The sequence below is a fragment of the Podarcis vaucheri genome, assembly GCF_965113315.1.
Source record: "Podarcis vaucheri genome assembly, chromosome: 3".
Taxonomy (NCBI): domain Eukaryota; kingdom Metazoa; phylum Chordata; class Lepidosauria; order Squamata; family Lacertidae; genus Podarcis; species Podarcis vaucheri.
This window is the reverse complement of record NC_138761.1, coordinates 52,004,676-52,023,087: the sequence shown is the minus strand read 5'-3', so window position 1 is coordinate 52,023,087 and position 18,412 is coordinate 52,004,676. Positions and strand designations below refer to the sequence as shown.

At 39.8% G+C, this 18,412-nt stretch overlaps 1 protein-coding gene across 2 annotated transcripts in view; it reads left to right on the top strand.

The window, feature by feature from the left end:
• AFDN (afadin, adherens junction formation factor) overlaps positions 1-18,412 on the top strand; it is an 86,944-nt gene that overhangs the window by 28,234 nt on the left and 40,298 nt on the right. The window contains exons 9-13 of one of the 2 annotated variants that reach the window (XM_082217126.1): positions 5,421-5,465; positions 13,089-13,183; positions 14,391-14,650; positions 15,725-15,794; positions 16,708-16,820. In XM_082217126.1, coding sequence (XP_082073252.1) covers positions 5,421-5,465; positions 13,089-13,183; positions 14,391-14,650; positions 15,725-15,794; positions 16,708-16,820 — 583 coding nt within the window. The remainder of the gene's footprint in view (positions 1-5,420; positions 5,466-13,088; positions 13,184-14,390; positions 14,651-15,724; positions 15,795-16,707; positions 16,821-18,412) is intronic. The other variant, XM_082217125.1, reaches the window with a different exon arrangement.

Sequence of the window (18,412 nt, the reverse complement as noted above, 5' to 3'; positions counted from 1 at the left end):
ATGAAATCACTGAGGTAACAAAAAAAAACATAATAGTAAAGAAAATAACAGACGTATATTTCAATATTCCATTAGAATAAAACTTCATAGATTTTCATTTTTGAAGTGTTTTGTTTCACATTGTATACATAGGTACCACATTAAAGATAAATGTATATGAAGATAGATTTGCACCATGGAAAAAAAGTTTGCACAAGGATTCACAGGGTGCTGTAATAAGTAGCTTCTGCGTTGGATCTCAGGCTTCTGCTTCCGTAACAACATCTTTTGGCTTTTGTTTCACATTTCTTACACAACACTTTAGAGTGAGGTATAATATTTCTGGGAGGGGTTGAGATTTTGACTCTCATGTTTTTATTGCCTGCTTAATATGTTATTGATGCTCTGCTTGTATTAATGTGGTATTTTATTATATAGCATTTGTATTTTTATGAGTTTTTATGATGTATTTGCCCTGAGACCAGATGATAAAGGGCAGGGCGAAAATAAGATGAATAAGTTAAACAGAATAGTCCTTCCCAGAGTGGAGTGCACCTTTTACGTAAATTTGGCCATATTTGTATCTAAACTGTTGTTTTTAGTAATGGGAGCATAGGAAGCTGCCTTATACAGTGGTACCTCGGTTTAAGAACAGTCTTGTTTACAAACGATTCAGTTTACTAACTCTGCAAAACCAAAAGTATTGTTCCGGTTTGAGAACTTTACCTCAGTCTAAGAATGGAATCCGAACAGTGGAAGGGCACCGGCAGTGGGAGGCCTCATTAGGGAAAGCGCGTCTCGATTTAAGAACGGTTTCGGTTTAAGAACGGACTACCAGAATGGATTAAGTTTGTAAACCAAGGTACCACTGTACATAGCTGTCAACTTACAGATTTGAAAATAAGGGACCAGCAGCCTTGAAAATAAGGGACCAGCAGCCAAAATAAGGGACCTGCAGCCTCACCTGTTCCAGGCAATGCAGTCTTCCTGTCCTCCTGCAGTCTGGTCAAACTCATGCTGGGTAGCTTCGAGAACACTGTCCAACCAACTTTATAACCAGAGGTTCAACTGAATAGAATCTGAATCACATGCACCACAAGGCCTATGCAGCCTCAACTTAAGATGGCTCCCCGGCCTGGCTTTGCACTGCAAAGTTTGCAGCAGCACGTGCAACAAAATGGCGTCCAGCATTCAAAAACCCCCTCAGCTTGCATTAACTAGCCACACACAAGGCATGCAAGCTCCACCCCCCCAGTCGTTCTTAGACTTCTTATTGGATAAGCAAGACAGTCAAGCAACACAGTTGGAGCCTCCCTCCTCCCTGGCCGGCAGGGAGGGAGGGAGAGGAGCTGCTTCCTTTGAAATTAAGGCACATCATTTAAGGGACATTTAAGGGACATCCATCAATAAGGGACAGCAGCGGGACATGGCCCTGGAATAAGGGACTGTCCCTTCAAATAAGGGACACTTGACAGCTATGCCACTGTACTTAGTCAGTCCAATGGTCAATATAGCTCAGAAATGTCTCCACTGACTGGCAACAGCTCTGCAAGGTTTCGGATCAGGAATTTTTCCCCAGTCCTACCTGGAAATGCCAAGAATTGAACCTGGGACCCTCTGCATGCAAAGCAGGTGCTCAACCACTGATGCCACAGTGCTTCCTATATATTACAGCCCTTTCTATAAGCTACTGTCCTTATTTCTCTATCTTTTTTTATACCAGCTGCTCACACTGTTCTCACAGTGAAAGCAAATCTTCTCTAACCAGTATTTGGAAAAAATAGCTTTTAACAGCATTTATAGGCAAATGCTTCATATTAAGGACTGCTGCAAGTTTCCCCAAGGTTTTTTAGGAACATGAACAGCCAAAGCCAGCTCCTCCACCCTTGCATTCTCACCTTTGCACCCCCACAAGTCCAAAAGCCACAAGAAGCATGGGGTTCCTTATGATCAAGGTATAAATTTATATGACCTTGCTAATATAGACTTGGCAACAGATAAGTGCAGAGCGCAGAAGAGGATATGACTTACAAAGCTGATACGATTTGATTTAAAGATTTTCAGATTTAAAATTGGGGGCACAAATCCACTCTTACATTTGCAAAGGTTTACTTTTACAATGTGTAAGATAACTATTTGTCCTCAGAGGAGCTCACCCCTTATTTTAGTAATAATTGTAATAGTAATAATTGCTGATTAGAACAAGCTTTATAAGAAGGAGGGAATTCAGTGATTCATTCACAGTGTTAATGGGCAGCTACTTCTAGAGGCAGATAGTTCTGTGCATCAGGAGTGATTGATCCAGTTGCACCAAATGCAGAGATGTAGCAGAATGACTTGCTGTGGTGGAGGTAAAGCCAAAACAATGAATCCTGCAGGCATAGTGTTGACAGACTTTTCTGTGGGTGAGTAGTTTAGGTTCATGTAATTTAATTAATTCCTGTAATCTAATTAATTCCTGGTGACACAACACAGTAGTTCTCTTGTGATGCACTAGTGTACAGCTTACGGCTTATTGTTGCCTGAGAGCCAGTCATGAATAGTGTTGTTAGACCTGGGTTCACGTCCTTGTTCAGGCATAAGTCTCATTGGGTAAACCTTAAAAAAGGTAAAGGGACCCCTGACCGTTAAGTCCAGTCACGGACGCCTCGGGGGTTATGGCACTCATCTCGCTTTACTGGCCGAGGCAGCCGGGGTTTGTCCGGAGACAGCTTCCAGGTCATGTGGCCAGCATGACAAAGCCGCTTCTGGCGAACCGGAGCAGCGCACAGATACACGTTTACCTTTCTGTTGGAGTGGTACCTATTTATCTACTTGCCCTGTGTGCTTTTGAACTGCTAGGTTGGCAGGAGCTGGGACCGAACAATGGGAGCTCACCCCGGCGTGGGGATTTGAACCGCCGATCTTCTGATCAGCAAGCCCTATATTCCTAAATCAATACTTTATTCTAATAACTTTCCTTGAATATGCTGACAAATACAGAGCACATAAACTGTTTAGTATATCAGTTTTTACTGTATGCTTGATTTCTGTTCTTTTAAAATAACACAAAGTTTGGTGTAGCAGGGAAGCACAAAAAGAAAGCTTTTTTAAAAAATGAAATGCCAAGTTTTGTTCTGAAACTGTAGCTTCTTGGTTGCTAATTGCTGTCATACAATGGAAATGCATCGTGCCAGTGCTACGTAAACAACTGAACTGGCTCCTAGTTTGTTTCCTGGGGCCTGTTTCTAAACCCCTAAATATCTTGGGGCCTGGATACTTAAAGGATTACCTTCTCTGCCTGGCCTATACTCTGGAGATCATCTTCCGATGCCCCACGGGAGGGGAGGGGAGGTGGGTGGGTGAGTGCGTGTGTGCGTTCTATTCACTGGTGCCACCCTGCATGTGGAATGCTCTCCCTAGGGAGACTTGCCTGGATCCTATTCTGATAATTTGTCAGCACTATGCAAAATTTTTTATTTCCTTTTCAATTCTCAGTCTTATCTGTACTGTTTTGTGCTGCTTTTACCTGCTGCTTTTTGCTGTTTTATCATGTGATTTATTTGCAAGCCAACCCGAAAATATTATTATTAAGGGTGGCATATAAATAAGCATGCCACTATACATAAACCGCAGGTGGAAAATATATTCTGGGTTTACAGTGTGGAAATCAAAGTACACAGAAATGTCTGCAGTGATGGGTCAATGGTTTTCCAGTGTAGTAATTGTGACTAGTAGACTTTTGGAGTCTCACCACCTATCAGCCATGTATGCAAATGTTCTGTTGTAGAACTAGATTCAGGTTATGCTGAAGGATGTAATCGGAAAATATTGAAACCAGCCTGTGTCATTGTAAACACATATGGTTTGGAGTTCTGGATTGTAGCTTGAATTTTATGATAATATGAAATGTGATCTTTATACTTGGAGTTATTTGTTATGTGGCTTTTGTGTCACAAGCAGTGGCGTAGCGTGGGTTGTCAGCACCCGGGGCAAGGCAAGTAATTTGCGCCCCCTAACCCGTGGATTTTAGTAGGGGCAGAGAGCTGCGAGCGCCCTCCCCCCAGATGTTGCGCCTGGTGCGGCTGGCCCCCCCCCTGCACCCCCCATGCTACGCCACTGGTCACAAGTAGAATATGGTAAATACAACAAAAGTAGTACCACTGTTCTAATCCTTTAAGAGTATGTGTCAAGCGTATTCTGATTTTCATATAGTTTGCCTTCGCTTGGGAACCATAGGGAGCAGTTCTTTATCCTTTGGAAACATGTTTTGCTCCAGCCTCCTGTCAGTGAATCTTACTATGCATATAGATTTCTTCCTAAAAGAGGAAATGTTTTTCTTGTGGTTCTTTCACTATTATTCACTTTCATTTGTCTGAAATTAAGGTATGGGAGAGGAGGGTTGAGGCAGTCACAGTGTTTCCAACAAGAACTCTTCTTACCAGAAGGAATATGCAGTTTTGAATGTGCAAGATACTGAGGGCTGCTGCTTCATAGAATCATAGAATCATAGAGTTGGAAGAGACCACAAGGGCCATCGAGTCCAACCCCCTGCCAAGCAGGAAACACCATCAGAGCACTCCTGACATATGGTTGTCAAGCCTCTGCTTAAAGACCTCCAAAGAAGGAGACTCCTTGGCAGCAAATTCCACTGTCGAACAGCTCTTACTGTCAGGAAGTTCTTCCTAATGTTTAGGTGGAATCTTCTTTCTTGTAGTTTGGATCCATTGCTCCGTGTCCGCTTCTCTGGAGCAGCACTATCTTTCATATGGGGATAATACGTGTGGAGGTTTTGTACAGCAACCAGTTATCATGTGGGGTGCCCAGTTCATATACTGGCAACAATATAAAATTTAACCTCCAGCATATGTGATAGTGCACATGATTGTATTTGCACACAGATTGTCTGGATATAGGGAAAATATTTCACATGACAGCATATTGGTGGACTGCTACTCTGCCATTTAATTCCAGCTTTACTTAATATTTGAAAGCAGAGTTGTGAGTGGACGTACCTTGGCATCATATTCTGTGCGTTTGTAATGGGTATGATGGTACCCCAGTACATCCACCCATAGACAGTGAATGAATAGAAGTCACAATATTTCTAAATTAAAAGGGAAGTCTTATATGAATTAAGGTTTTAGTTTGTGTACAGCTAATGATGGCCTTTCCACTTTGCTTGGTGATTTTTCTGTGCTTTCTTCTAGCAGCTTGCTGCCAACTACTTAACAATCGTATTAATCCATCCACAACACCAATGTCTCTATATTCTGTGCAGTATTTAAAGTTGAAAGCGTTAAAAGCACTTCATCCTTTTAAATTGAGTAAGTGTTGTTGGCTTACAGTTTCACTCTTTCCTATCTTTTCTTTTCTCTGCCCTCCTCCGCATGTTCTGCATGGTATCTGTTCTGCTGATGCTGCCTTCACCTGGGTCCTGTGCATGTGTTTTCTAATCCCAGGGAGAAGGAATCACTTTGCCTACTTCAACTATCACACTTATGAAGGTAATGCTGTTATTTAATACTGTTCTTTCTCACTAGTCACTAAAATCTGTGCTAGCAAAAAAGGCTTTTGTCAGTTTTGAAAACGGATCTTGCATTTTTCTTCCTTAATGAACAGAAGCTCAGATCTAACCCTATTTCTAGTCTATATCTTCAGGTGTGGAGGAAAGGAATAATTCAAAGTTAAACTTTTTAAAAATCCCTAGTATGCTCTAAACAATATCATCTGGGGGCCACATATATCAATATTAGTACTTCTGTAAAATTTGGGTACTCGTATATCTAGTAGGGCCATGTGGTGAGGGTTTGGGATCACACATCTAAGTTCAATTTCTACATGCACATGTACCATCCACTGAGATAACTGACAGTTTATAATCTGAAACTGGATAGCGTGGGTTGGATTCAGCTTCCAGGAAGCTGCCTTCTCCCAAATAGATGGATGAGCATTGTTAAAAATCCTCTGATCAAGGTTATACACATGTAGCAGCCCACTACTGCATATTCATGCAGTTGGCTTGTGGCCAATAACTTGAACAATATGCTTTACATTTCTAATTGCAATTAGAAACCTCTTTCACAAATCAGAAGATGACATTGTTTTTCTTTGACTACCTAGAGTTTTACTTTGAACAAGCGGCAGTGTATGTGTGTCTGTAGAGAATGAACACGATTTCTTTTGTAACAGCTGTTAATGAAAAAATGTTTATGAATCCTTTGTTTCCCAGTTATGTTGGTAGCTAATCTGTTTTTGTTTTTTGCAAAAGAAAAACAGTGGTAATATACTTAGTTAAACATGGTGTTTGAAATATAGTAGTGTTGCATCTTCTTCTGAAATACCACCCATTTCTGTAAGTTGGCTGCCAGCTGCAGTGTTTTCATAAACTTGTTCTGTGGGGGGGGGGGCGGGGGCGGGGAGAGAATGTATTTGTGTACCAGCAGAAAATGTAAACTCTTAGGCTTAATCTCAGTTAAAGCAGCAGACTGTTTTTTTGCTGCTACTAAGGTATTCAATCCATTATGAAGCATACTTAATGCCTGTTCTGTCAATTCTTGCTTTTTTAAACCACTTTTTAAAATAATGCATGAATCCTTTTTGGTGGTACAGGAAAAGCCCTAAAGCTCTTGAGTTCTCTTAAGTAGGTCACATAATTTTATATACATCTTTATAATGTGGAATTGTCAAGAGTTGTCTGTAGTTTCCAAGATGTCATTGCATTGGCAGTTCTATTAAGCTTTAATTCATGAGTGGGCAATTTACACCCCCCAACCCCATATCGTTGGGCTCCCAGCTCACATTGGTTCCAACCAGCATGTCACAAGTTTCCCCGGCCCTTATTTAGGTCATCTGTTCATAAGTAAAAATAAGAAAGCTACTGATAGTTCTCAGTTATTGTTGAGCTAGTAAAGAGCTTGCAGTAGATAATTCCTCTTCAGATCAGTTGTCAGGGCTATAACAGTTGTTACTTCTGGAGAGAAGGCTCATTTCTGGCTCAGCTTTTGTCCAGGAAGCAGGACTGCTGCTATTCCTTAGGCTCTGTCTGGGAGCACAGCCTACTTTTCAAATTTTATTTATTAACAACATTTGTAGCCATAATATAAAGCCCTCAGGGAGGCTTTACAATAAATAAGTAATAAAAAATTAAATGAAAAATAAAAGGAACCTGAATATAAGGAAAAAGAAACTTGTCAGAACCCCAAAGTTAGAAATGCAGATTTAAAAACTGAGAGGGCCAGTGTATATAAAGGCCTAGGTGAACAGAGGTCTTCACCTGGTGTCAAAAAACCATAAGGATGGCACCAAGTGGATGTTCCTGGGAAGGCTGTTGGATAGAGAATGAGAGAGACAAAGAGGAACCATGATGGTAAGTGACTCTAGATCTTGTAACGCTCATCTTGTTGAGCATAGGTATGGGCTTCCCACGGCTAGACCTGCAGGATTGCTGGAGATAATAATTGGGTGCAGACAAACACATGGTCATGGTGAAGGAAATGCTCTGCTTCAATTTCATTGCGTTAATAAAGTAGATTGTAGTGCTTATTGAAAATGCAAGGCCTGCAGAAGAGGGAGCTTTTAGCTACTTCTAATGCCATCATCTAGCCTTTTTTTAAAAAGTAGAATGGCCAGAGGTGATGTGCTAGTGTATGGGAGGTATGCCTCTCCCATGTCCCTCTCTAGTTTCCACTTTACTGGCTGTGCTGGGGGAAGGGGTGTATGCTTGTATGTTCAGGTTGCTGAGGAGAGGTGCATCTGCTGTGTGAACAGGTCAGCCTGTGTTGCCATCAGTTATAGGGCTGGTATCTGCATGGTTGGACATTGCTTAAGGTCCACATCCCAGCAGAATGCCCACTGGCAAGAGTCCCCTGGACCTGCTCCTTCTCTTCACCACTGCACCCTGCTTATTCAGCTGCTGCTTGCTTTTCTGCACAGTGCAGACTGAGGTCTTCTCTATTAAGACAGTTATTGTTAACTTTTACCTTTCTCCATGGTTTTAGTGGTGCTGTAGAACCTCATGGTCTATAGAGGTTCTACTGGGTTCACAGATCTTTGGAAGGGCCCCAACAAACTAGCTAGAGTGGCAGATTCATCTGTGGATCTGCTACATGAATTTATCTATTCCTCTTTTAAAGCCATCCATGTTGGTGACAATCACTACCTCCTGGAGGAACAAGTATCATAGTTTGACTATCCGCTGCATGAAGAAATGCTTTTTAATCTGTCCTAAGTCTTCCAACATTCAGCTTGTTTAGATGTTAGAATCATAGAATTGTCGAGTTGGAAGGGACCCTGAGGATCATCTAGTCCAACCCCCTGCAATGCAGAAACATGCAGCTGTCCCAAACGGGGATCGAACCTGCCACCTTGGCATTACCAGCACCAACTGAGCTATCCATGTGTTCTAGTATTACGAGAGGAGAAAAACTTTTCTCCATCCACTTTCTCAGTGCCATGCATTCTTTTTGTTTTTCCACCATCTGTGATTCTTTTATCCCACTCCCTCCCTTCCAGACTTGCTATTCCATGCTTCCATATATTTTCTCTCTATGCTAGCAGTCAGGTTCACCATATTGCAGTGAAATGAGGTGGTGGTTGTTTTGCCGGGGTGGGGGGTGGGGCGGGAAGGACTCTCTGAAATTTCACTTGAAACAATTTCACTGATTTAAATTGATGGAGAGCCAATTTAGCATGATTAATTTAGTACAAACAATTTTAATAATTAAAAAGCCATGTTAATATTTTGTGTCACTTACATATCTGAAGAGTTTTTCTAATAGCTAAGAGTAGTTTAGCTGTTAAGTTTAAACAAATGCAAAGCTTTGGTTGAATGTTATTTGTACCTGAATACAAGTAAATAATTTAAGGCCTCTCAGTTCATTACCATACTCTTCCCTTATGTTATTTACATTTTTAAGGGGAAAAATGGAGGTCCAGAAAGCTGTTAACGTACTAATCTTATCCTGCCTGAAGAGTTGTGTGCACAAATATATGTACTTCTTATAAAAAAAACATTTTTTTAAAAAAATAAAAGTTAATTGCAACCTTTTTTGTATTTGAGTAGCACTGTGTCAGTCCCAGTTGGGCAATTTGACTTATGTTGTAATCATTCATTATGCTTCTAATTAATTTTATGCAGCAGTGCATTTCTAAAATTGGAGCATTACTGTGGCAAAATATAGCACTTCGCTGTTTAGAAGCTCTTTTCCAAAGAGTGTTGTGTAACAACACATCATAGGAATGGCTTTTTCTTTACGGCATAATCTTGGCTAACCAACATGGTGCCTGCCAGATATTGTTGGACTACAGTTCTTATCAACCCAAGTCAGCATGACCAGTGGTCAGGTGGAGGACACAATGTTAGCTACCCCTTTTGTAATCTTATGCCTGTCTGTTCTGGAGCAAGTCCTACTATTTTCTATAGGAGTAAATGTTTGTTTGTTTATTTTTTGTAATAAATTTATACTCTGCCTTTCACAAAAATTTCCTCACAAGGTGGGAAGTGTATATAGACTGAGCAACATACAACTGCAACATATAAGCACATAATTTAAAACATTTAAGTTAAAAGCAACAAATAACATCACAATAGCCAGCACATTGAAGCAGCAATCAGCCCAGTAAGACCCTGCAATGCAGTATACAATGGTTCCTTGGTACTCAAATGGCTTGGCTCCCGAACAAATCAGCTCCTGAAAGCTGCAAACCCAGAAGTAAGTGCTCCGGTTTGCAAACATTTTTCAGAAGCCAAATGTCCAACGCAGCTTCCGTGGCTTCCGATTGTTTTTCTGACGTCTTCGATGTTGTGTTGCGAACCCTCTGTAATATTTTGGCATTTGGTGCTGGGGCTGCAGTGGGAAGGTGGAATGTGAAATGTGCAAAACAACAACAACCCTCCCTTTTTCCACTCTAATGATTAAATACACAGCTGGAAGAATGATTCACACACCCGGCCGTCACCTAACTAGGAACTGCCTATTGAGGGATGATGAGGACCATGGCATGAACGAACCCTTCTCCCCACTTAGTCTGTTTCTTCAGTGTAAATGGTCCTTCGCCCTCATTTGCCTCAGGAAAGTTATCATGAGCACAAATAGCAGTTATGGGGAGACTTTCATGGGTGAGGAAAAGTATGGAGAAAGGAGAGATAAACCTCCCCTTTTTCCTGTCCTGTGTCTCCAACCAGATCAGGTTGTCATTCGTTGCTGTTTTTAAACAACATTTTCTTATTACATTCTCTCCTTTTAAAAAATCTCCTGCCACCAGCTGTCTCTGTTCCAGCTCCTCAGTTTGTTGTCTTTTGGTTTGCTCTTCCCTCAAACAATTGCATAGCACACCACAAGCTGACAGCAGATAAAAGCTTATTATAGCCCAGCTAAATGATTTAAAAATAAATTTTCCCATCTCTCATTTTCCTTCCTGTTTCTGTCATCCCTTCACCACCAAGAGCTTGTGCAATAGCTTTTGAAAGCCTGGCACATGACCCCTGGCCTGAACATTATAGGTAGCATTCAACTAAGTTTTACTCAGAGTAGACCTGTTGAAATTACCGGACAAACTCATGGACATTGATTTCAATGGGTCAATTCTGATTAAAACTTAGTTTAATAGCACCCTTATACAGTAAGGGAGCAGGGTACATCCAGCATGTGTTACATGATAGCACAGTTATATTTGAAACCTTTAAAAAAACGGAATTGTCTCCTTTGGTTCCCGCCCCTCATTTTTTTTGTACTAGTACATACCTTGGGATTGGTCCAAGCATGCTGTTATTTCCCTCTTATTGCTCAGTGAGCCTATTTTGGCTATAATGATGTTGGTGCACTGGGACTGAGTAATTCAGCATTAGAAGGAATAATGCTCCCTAGTCTTGCTGTTGCTCTTATAAGTAGAAATCCTACACACACACACACACACACACACACACACGCACACACACACTGCCCTTCCTCCAAGTACCTAAAGTGTGGTGTACATAAAATGCTATTGAACTACCTTTTATATAATCAGGTTAAACGTGTTTGTTTCTCTTAAGGGAAATTCAGCATTTTTTATATTAAAAGTTCTGCTTTTAATGTAGGTTTTATCCGGGCAGATCTTTGTGATCTCTCCACTGCCTCCTGTGACTGCTTAATTAGTACATATTGTTGCTTATGCTTATGTATTGAATGCAGTGAGAGCGAGAAGGCTGCTTAATAACTGAAACAAAGACTCATGTTGAGGCAACTACTTGTGTAAGTGCTGCAGCAAGAATAGATCAACATAAGAGCATCTTAATATTACTTCCCTAAACTGGAATTGATCCGGGTTGTTCTTAATGAATACTGCTTTACTATGTAACTATATGGTTGGTGTGAATGTTCAGTGGAATCCAGTGCATGCTCAGTTGGGGAAAAGGAATTCAACATGTATGGAAAAATGCTACATCAGGGGTGGGGAACCTCTGGCCCACAGTAGCATTTGGAACGCCATGCTGTTTTCACCCAACCGTCAGCTGGGATCACTGGTGGTGTCAGGCAGTGGGTGGAAGGACAGGATTTAATCTTGTATTGGCTGCACAGCATAGAGAAAAGTAAAGTATTTCTGCACAGCATATTTATCCCTTTTTCAAGGGCTTTCAGACACTGCCCCCCACCAGTTTGAGCTTCAAATGGGCATAGAGGGTGTTAAAAGCGCTGCCTTTTGCAAACAATGGCTACTTGCGCACAGGCAACGCTTTCAAAAGACAGCTTTCTTTTGAAATCATTGCCTGCACATGGGATTTCTAACTTTCACAAAGGGCTCTCTTTCTCTCATGAGCGCTCTCTCTCTCTCTCTCTCTCTCTCTCTCTCTCTCTCTCTCTCACACACACACACACACACACAGAGAGAGAGAGAGAGAGAGAGAGATGTTTGAGCTCTGTCAAACAGGAGCATAGGGGCTGTTAGAAAGCCGCTTGCAAACAGCAGCAGGGCTTTCAAATCTTGCTGTGCTAGCTTTGAAGTCCCAGCAATCCTGATTTTAAAGCCCAGTGTCAGTTGATTGCCCACCTGTCAAATTTGGCCTGCCAGGGGGGTAAGGAGATAAGGATCTGGCCTGTTGTGTCGCTAGAAGCACCCCTCTGCTACATTTCTTTTCACCTGTACCAATAGCCTCAAAATACTTCTGACAGTCTCTCAGGATAATTAATCCATGAATTACACTTTTAGATATGTGTACAATTCTCCCCAGCCGCCAAGTTCGGAGGTGTGGTGCACATCATCACTACTTATATGCAGTTAGTGTGAGAACTGAGAAACCATGAACAGTAATTTATTAAAATGTGAAGAACAATTAAAAAAAGAAAGAAAATCCACTAAATGGAATATTTTATTTGTTTATTTATGATATTTCTAACTTGCCCTTTATCCATAGATCCTAAGGAAGGGAAATATGCACATCAGCAGCTACTGAAAGATAAAATCAGGGATAATTTAGTGCACAAACCCAGTGTTTCTTTTTTGGCGCAGTGGGAGGCAGCCCTTCTTAAAACATTATGTTTGCACTCTTTAAATTGTATGTATGTATGTATATACATTTGTGCATTCTATACTGCCCTTCATTCAAAAATCACAAGGCAGTTTATACAAATTGGAAATTGTGGTAAGGAAAACAATTGGATTCTATCATACCAACTTATACTCAGGGTAGGCATGTTGAAACCAACTGAAGTCCATTGATTTAAATGTTATACTCCAAGCATCACTTAATTTGAGACAACCAGGTAATGATATCTAGTTCAGAGTAGACCAATTGAAATAAAGGGATTTAACTTAACTTGATTGATTTCGTTGTGTCTACTTTAAGTGTGACTTAGTTGGATGTCATCCAGTATATTTAATGTTTCTTCTTGTATTATCTCAAATTTCCCAGTGCTAGTATGTCTTTATATGTTTATAGTGTTAGTTATTTGAAGACCTCCTGGATTTATGTATAATAACATAAACATAATTACTGAAATAAATACTATTTTAAAGCTTAATTGAAATATGCTTTGGAATTCCAGCAATGGTATTTTGTTATGCAATGTCCTTGTGTATATTCATTTTTTTTTTTTAAATTACATGCTTTAATTACTTTTGCAAACAAAATAACTTGTTCTTACTTGCAGATGGCTCTGACTCAAGAGATAAACCAAAGCTCTATCGTCTGCAGTTAAGTGTGACAGAAGTTGGTACAGAAAAATTTGATGACAACTCCATACAGGTAGGAAACATTTATTGAGTCAAGAAAGAGAGTTTGGTTTATACAAGCTGCAGTCTCCCATATTTGGATCAGACAAAAAAAATGGTTTATTGTTAAGAGCAACTTTAGATCCTCCCCTCTAGGGGGGGAAGGAGAGTTCACAATCCTAAAGCCATTGGAACCATGAGCATAGCCAAGGGGAGCAGGAAGGGGCAGCTGCCCCCCATCAATAAACATCAATAAAAATACATAGCAAACTGAGGTTCTGCACCCCCTCAAACAAAAGATCTGTACCCCCTAATAAAAATCCTGGCTACCCCCATGAATTTGCAACATGTTATCATTGCAACAACCCATCATTTGTTTTGACATTGAATTGTGCTGAAACCTTTGTGTGACCATGGGAAGAGGAATGATATACTTTCCAGACATTCAGAACCTAGACAGTTAGTTGATCTGGGTGGTTGATTGTATCCAGTTGCTTGTATTCATTGTTAGTCTCACTCAAAGTACATACAGGCAATGGCTAATTTATGTGTGACGACCTGGAAGTAGCCGGAAAAGGAGGTGTGCCAGGGGCAGAACTGGGTGCAGAGGGCTTATGCTCATTCTTCCAAAGCGCGGGTTTCAGGAACGTAACTGCCATACAATTGGTCGTTGCTTGTGCTCCCATTTAAATTACTGGACATGACTACGTTAGATTTCAGTGGGATCTGTTCTGAGCATGTTACTTCTGATACAGCCCAATATTTTTTAATGCTATTGGTCAACCCTTTCTATCATAACCACTTAGCTTCATGTTCAGTTGTGTACTGAAAAATATTAATAAAGTGGGAACCAGGAAAAATATAATTAAAAAGGCTTCAGTTTTTAAAGTTGTAAACGTATGTGTGTTGACTAGCACGGATGCTAAATGGTATTGTATTATTCTACAAGATAACATAGTTATTCTTCAATTAATGTTGCCATTACCCAATCATTATACTCATCACCTTACATGCATTCACAGAAGGCAGCTTTTGGTGGTTTCTGAAAGATACTTGATCCCATCGCTCATGGTACATTTTGAGGAAATTGATGCTGAACTAATGCAATTAATATTGCAAAAAAGTACTTTGCTTATTTAAACCAAAACACCTATGTACATATTAGCATAGGTTGTTTTTTTTTAAAAAAAAAAACCTGGTATCGGTTTTGCTACTTCTAAATTTTGGTTATTTATTTTCAGTTGTTTGGTCCAGGAATTCAGCCTCATCATTGTGACCTCACTAATATGGATGGAGTTGTTACAGTTACCCCAAGAAGCATTGATGCCGAGACTTATGTAGAAGGTCAGCGGATCTCAGAGACCACTATGCTGCAAAGTGGTATGAAGGTTCAGTTTGGGACCTCTCATGTATTTAAATTTGTGGATCCCATTCAAGATCACATTCCTAAAGGACGTCTAGATGCAGGACACATGGTGAAAAGTTCACGACTCAAAGCTGGGTAAATCACCATTTTCAAGCAATAATCCCAAACTCAGAAAATTATTTAAGATGGTGATGGCATAGCAATGTTTCATTTTTCAAGTGGCAACCCTGATAAGAATAATACAATTATCTTCTTACTAATGTTTAATACTCTTGCTCCATCTTGTGAAATCTTTTGGAATTTCCAGTTGCTTAATTTATACTTAAAACTAATGTTGTGTTGTAGAGTTCCATTAATAAAAGAGCAAAGTCAACATAGCTAAAGGCACCATGCTATACTATAATAAATTTATAAATGGTATAATTTTATAAAACCAAGGATACTTGGAAGAAAATGCTTCACACCTTTCATATTGCATGCATTTAATTGTATTCTTTATATGTCATGAGGTAAGGCATGATGAAAATCACAGTGGTCCCTGAACTGTAGTAGCATGAAGAAACAAGTGTTGGACTATCTTTGTATTTGAGAGAGAGAGAGAGAGAGAGAGAGTTTTGTTTATAACATTTCTACACTGCCTTTCCATAAAATGACCATGAGAGCCAACAATAAGTACAACAAATAAAATAATGGCAAGAATATCAATGAGCAGAACAGATCAAAATGTGGAAGTTTTGAAGTAACTTCCTAAATTTCTTTTAGTGACCTTTCTATAGTGTCATTTCTATAGCGGCTCCTGCCAACCTAGCAGTTCGAAAGCATGTCGGAAGTGCAAGTAGATAAATAGGTACCGCTCCGTCGGGAAGGTAAACGGTGTTTCCGTGCGCTGCTCTGGTTCGCCAGAAGTGGCTTAGTCATGCTGGCCACATAACCCGGAAGCTGTACGCCGGCTCCCTCGGCCAATAAAGCGAGATGAGTGCCGCAACCCCAGAGTCGGTCACGACTGGACCTAATGGTCAGGGGTCCCTTTACCTTTACCTATAGTGTCATTCTTTGAAAATGAGATAAAATCTTTCTGTGTGTAAACATAATGTATATTTGCAGCTAGTAACGAATTCCAGAAGTGATTAGTCGAAACATTGTTGTGCTGTGTTTCTGGATATTATATGTTGCTAATAATTAGTTCTTGAATGTATGTTGTCTTTTTAGAGCTGTACAGGAAACTACATTTGATTTGGAAGGAGATGTCCATAGTGGAACAGGATTGCCTGCAAGCAAGGTAACAAATTGTCACCAGACCTAGAAATGTGCTAAGTCATTTTACAACTGATAATTTAAATACGTTTTAGTAATATATACTGAAAATCTGGCCATGAAGTCAATCAGTAAGCTTTCTTTAAAGAGTAGTAAGCCTCTACTCTTTGAAAGAAAGCTTACTGACTGACTTCATGGCCAGATTTTTAGTATATATTACTAAAACGTATTTAGGGCTTCATGACCCCATGGACCAGAGCACGCCAGGCACTTCTGTCTGCCACTGCCTCCCGCAGTTTGGTCAAACTCATGCTGGTAGCTTCGAGAACACTGTCCAACCATCTCGTCCTCTGTTGTCCCCTCCTCCTTGTGTTATCATTGTTTTATTTTTTTATGAACAAGCCTCAGCCGTTCATATTTCCTCCTTTTTCTTTCCTCTTTGGATGTATATATATACAAGAGAAGGAGATTGAAAGCTTCTGTTGGGATATTATGACACTTCCCTGTGACATCCAAACTTGGAACTGTGGTCAGTTTAAACTATGGAGAGTCCAGAACTAGGCAGGATCAGAACAAGATTTCATAAATTCATTAATCATAACTTACCAAACCACATTTCCCTAGGTTTAGCCATCATAGGAAGTTTTGCTTAATTTAAAGTATGGTTTCTCATTCTATATGAACTTCGCTTAGGTCTTGTAAAACAAAGCATTTTTTAAACAACCTTTTCCGATAGTTTTATCAAGGAACCTCTTTATTGAATTTCTGTACCTTTCAAAGTAGTAGTGGATCACTCTCCTGGAGTGCACTGTGGGAACTCACTTCTCACATGAATAGAGAGTACACCCTAATTGTGTCCATCATTAACAGAGAAAGGGTGGGCAAGGCAAATCTCTGATATGTTTTGTGATGAATGCTTCTGATCTTGTGTGGAACAGAGTACCAACAGATTGGACAGTGACAGAATGTCGGCATCCAGCACAGCTGAACGTGGCATGGTCAAGCCCATGATCAGAATAGAACAGCAGGATTACCACAGGCAGGATGGCAGGTACCAAATAACGTTTTTCAATTTATAAGATTGATATGGGCAGACTGTATATTTTGATAATCAACTTCATTTTACCACAAAAGCAGGACAGAATATGGTAGGATGTATATGTAAGATGTAGAATTGTGTGATTGTTTTTTTAATGGCAAAATACTTGATTTCAAAGGATTCCATGGGTGTTGGTTTTTTTGTATAAAGCAAGACATGGTTCATTTCATTTTTAGCAAAAGAGCATTAAAATATGTATAAATATCAGGCTGTCTGGCAAATCTTTAGACGCAGGTGTGGGAATAGGACAATGCAACTTTTCGGAAACAAGTGGGCCTTTTGCATTATTTGGATTGGGGAAAGCCTTTTTACTTTCAGAACTACATTTGCATTAGCATTACATGTTTTGAATACTGTACTGTATTAGGTTTCAAACCACTTCAGGAATTTCTCATGTAAAAGAGATAGCAAAACAAGAATCACAATTTCATAGTCCTGCCAATAGTCATGAGTCAGATTGTGTTCAAATTTAATGTGAAATCTGTCTGAGTTAGGCAGTCATTATATTGCTTTAAAAGTGGAGGGGGGGAGGAGTTGTGCAACTCAGACATATATTTAAGTGTAACTGGCAGCAGAATAGCTGGGGAAGCCATTGCCATATTAAATTATGGTCAAAAGAGGGAATGAAGGCAGATCTAATTAAATGTTCCCAAGTACAAATTTAACTGAGTTGAAAGAGGTTAGTGAGCAGAGACCATGATGATAAACGTCTTGCTGCATCTATTTTCAAATGGGCATTTTCAGGTTGTCAGTTTCTTATGCAATGTCAAGAGAAATATATGCTTATTTCCGATTTAAACTCAGTACATATTTTGAAATGGCTGGCAGTAGCCTTGTGTTACTGGAGAAAATGGGGAAACCTTTACTGGTAATGGAAAAGTGTGACCACATAAGGTTTCAAGTTGCAGGGTAGTACTGTTGGATTGATTTTTTAAAAATAGTAATTTTTATTAGTTTTCAATTACAATTCAATAATAGCCTCATTATAACAATACCAGTTTATAACACAATTAATAATACCAATCATTTGAATACCGAATTATAAAATTTAGATGATGTGGCCTCCCGCATGCTAGGATTGATGGCTTGATTATTTGCTTTATTTCTGTGTTCCAAAATCTTATTAATCTCCATTACATTCCAGTCATCATAATAATCCCTTATACAACAACTGCAATATTAATAACTTCTGTTCATGTGGAGCTGTTGGATTGATTTTTTTAAAAATGGCTTGCCTTCCAGTCAGTAGGCCCATAGTGTATGTCACTTCTGTAACAGACACATACTTCATCTTGTAACCAGAGACTCTCTGGTTTACACATTTGAAAGTGATAACGGGCTGTTTAAAGTATAAAACCACAGTTAATTTTCCCTGTCACTTTATGTCACATATTAAGCTATTAGTCATTCATTAAGTGACCTACTTGCATATGACCCAGCCTTCCAGGTCTCATAAAAACATAGTTTTCAAAATGGTTGTATCTATTACATTGTAGTAGCACCTGTGGATTTAGTGTGGCGCTAGTAAGCTAACTTCTCGTTCT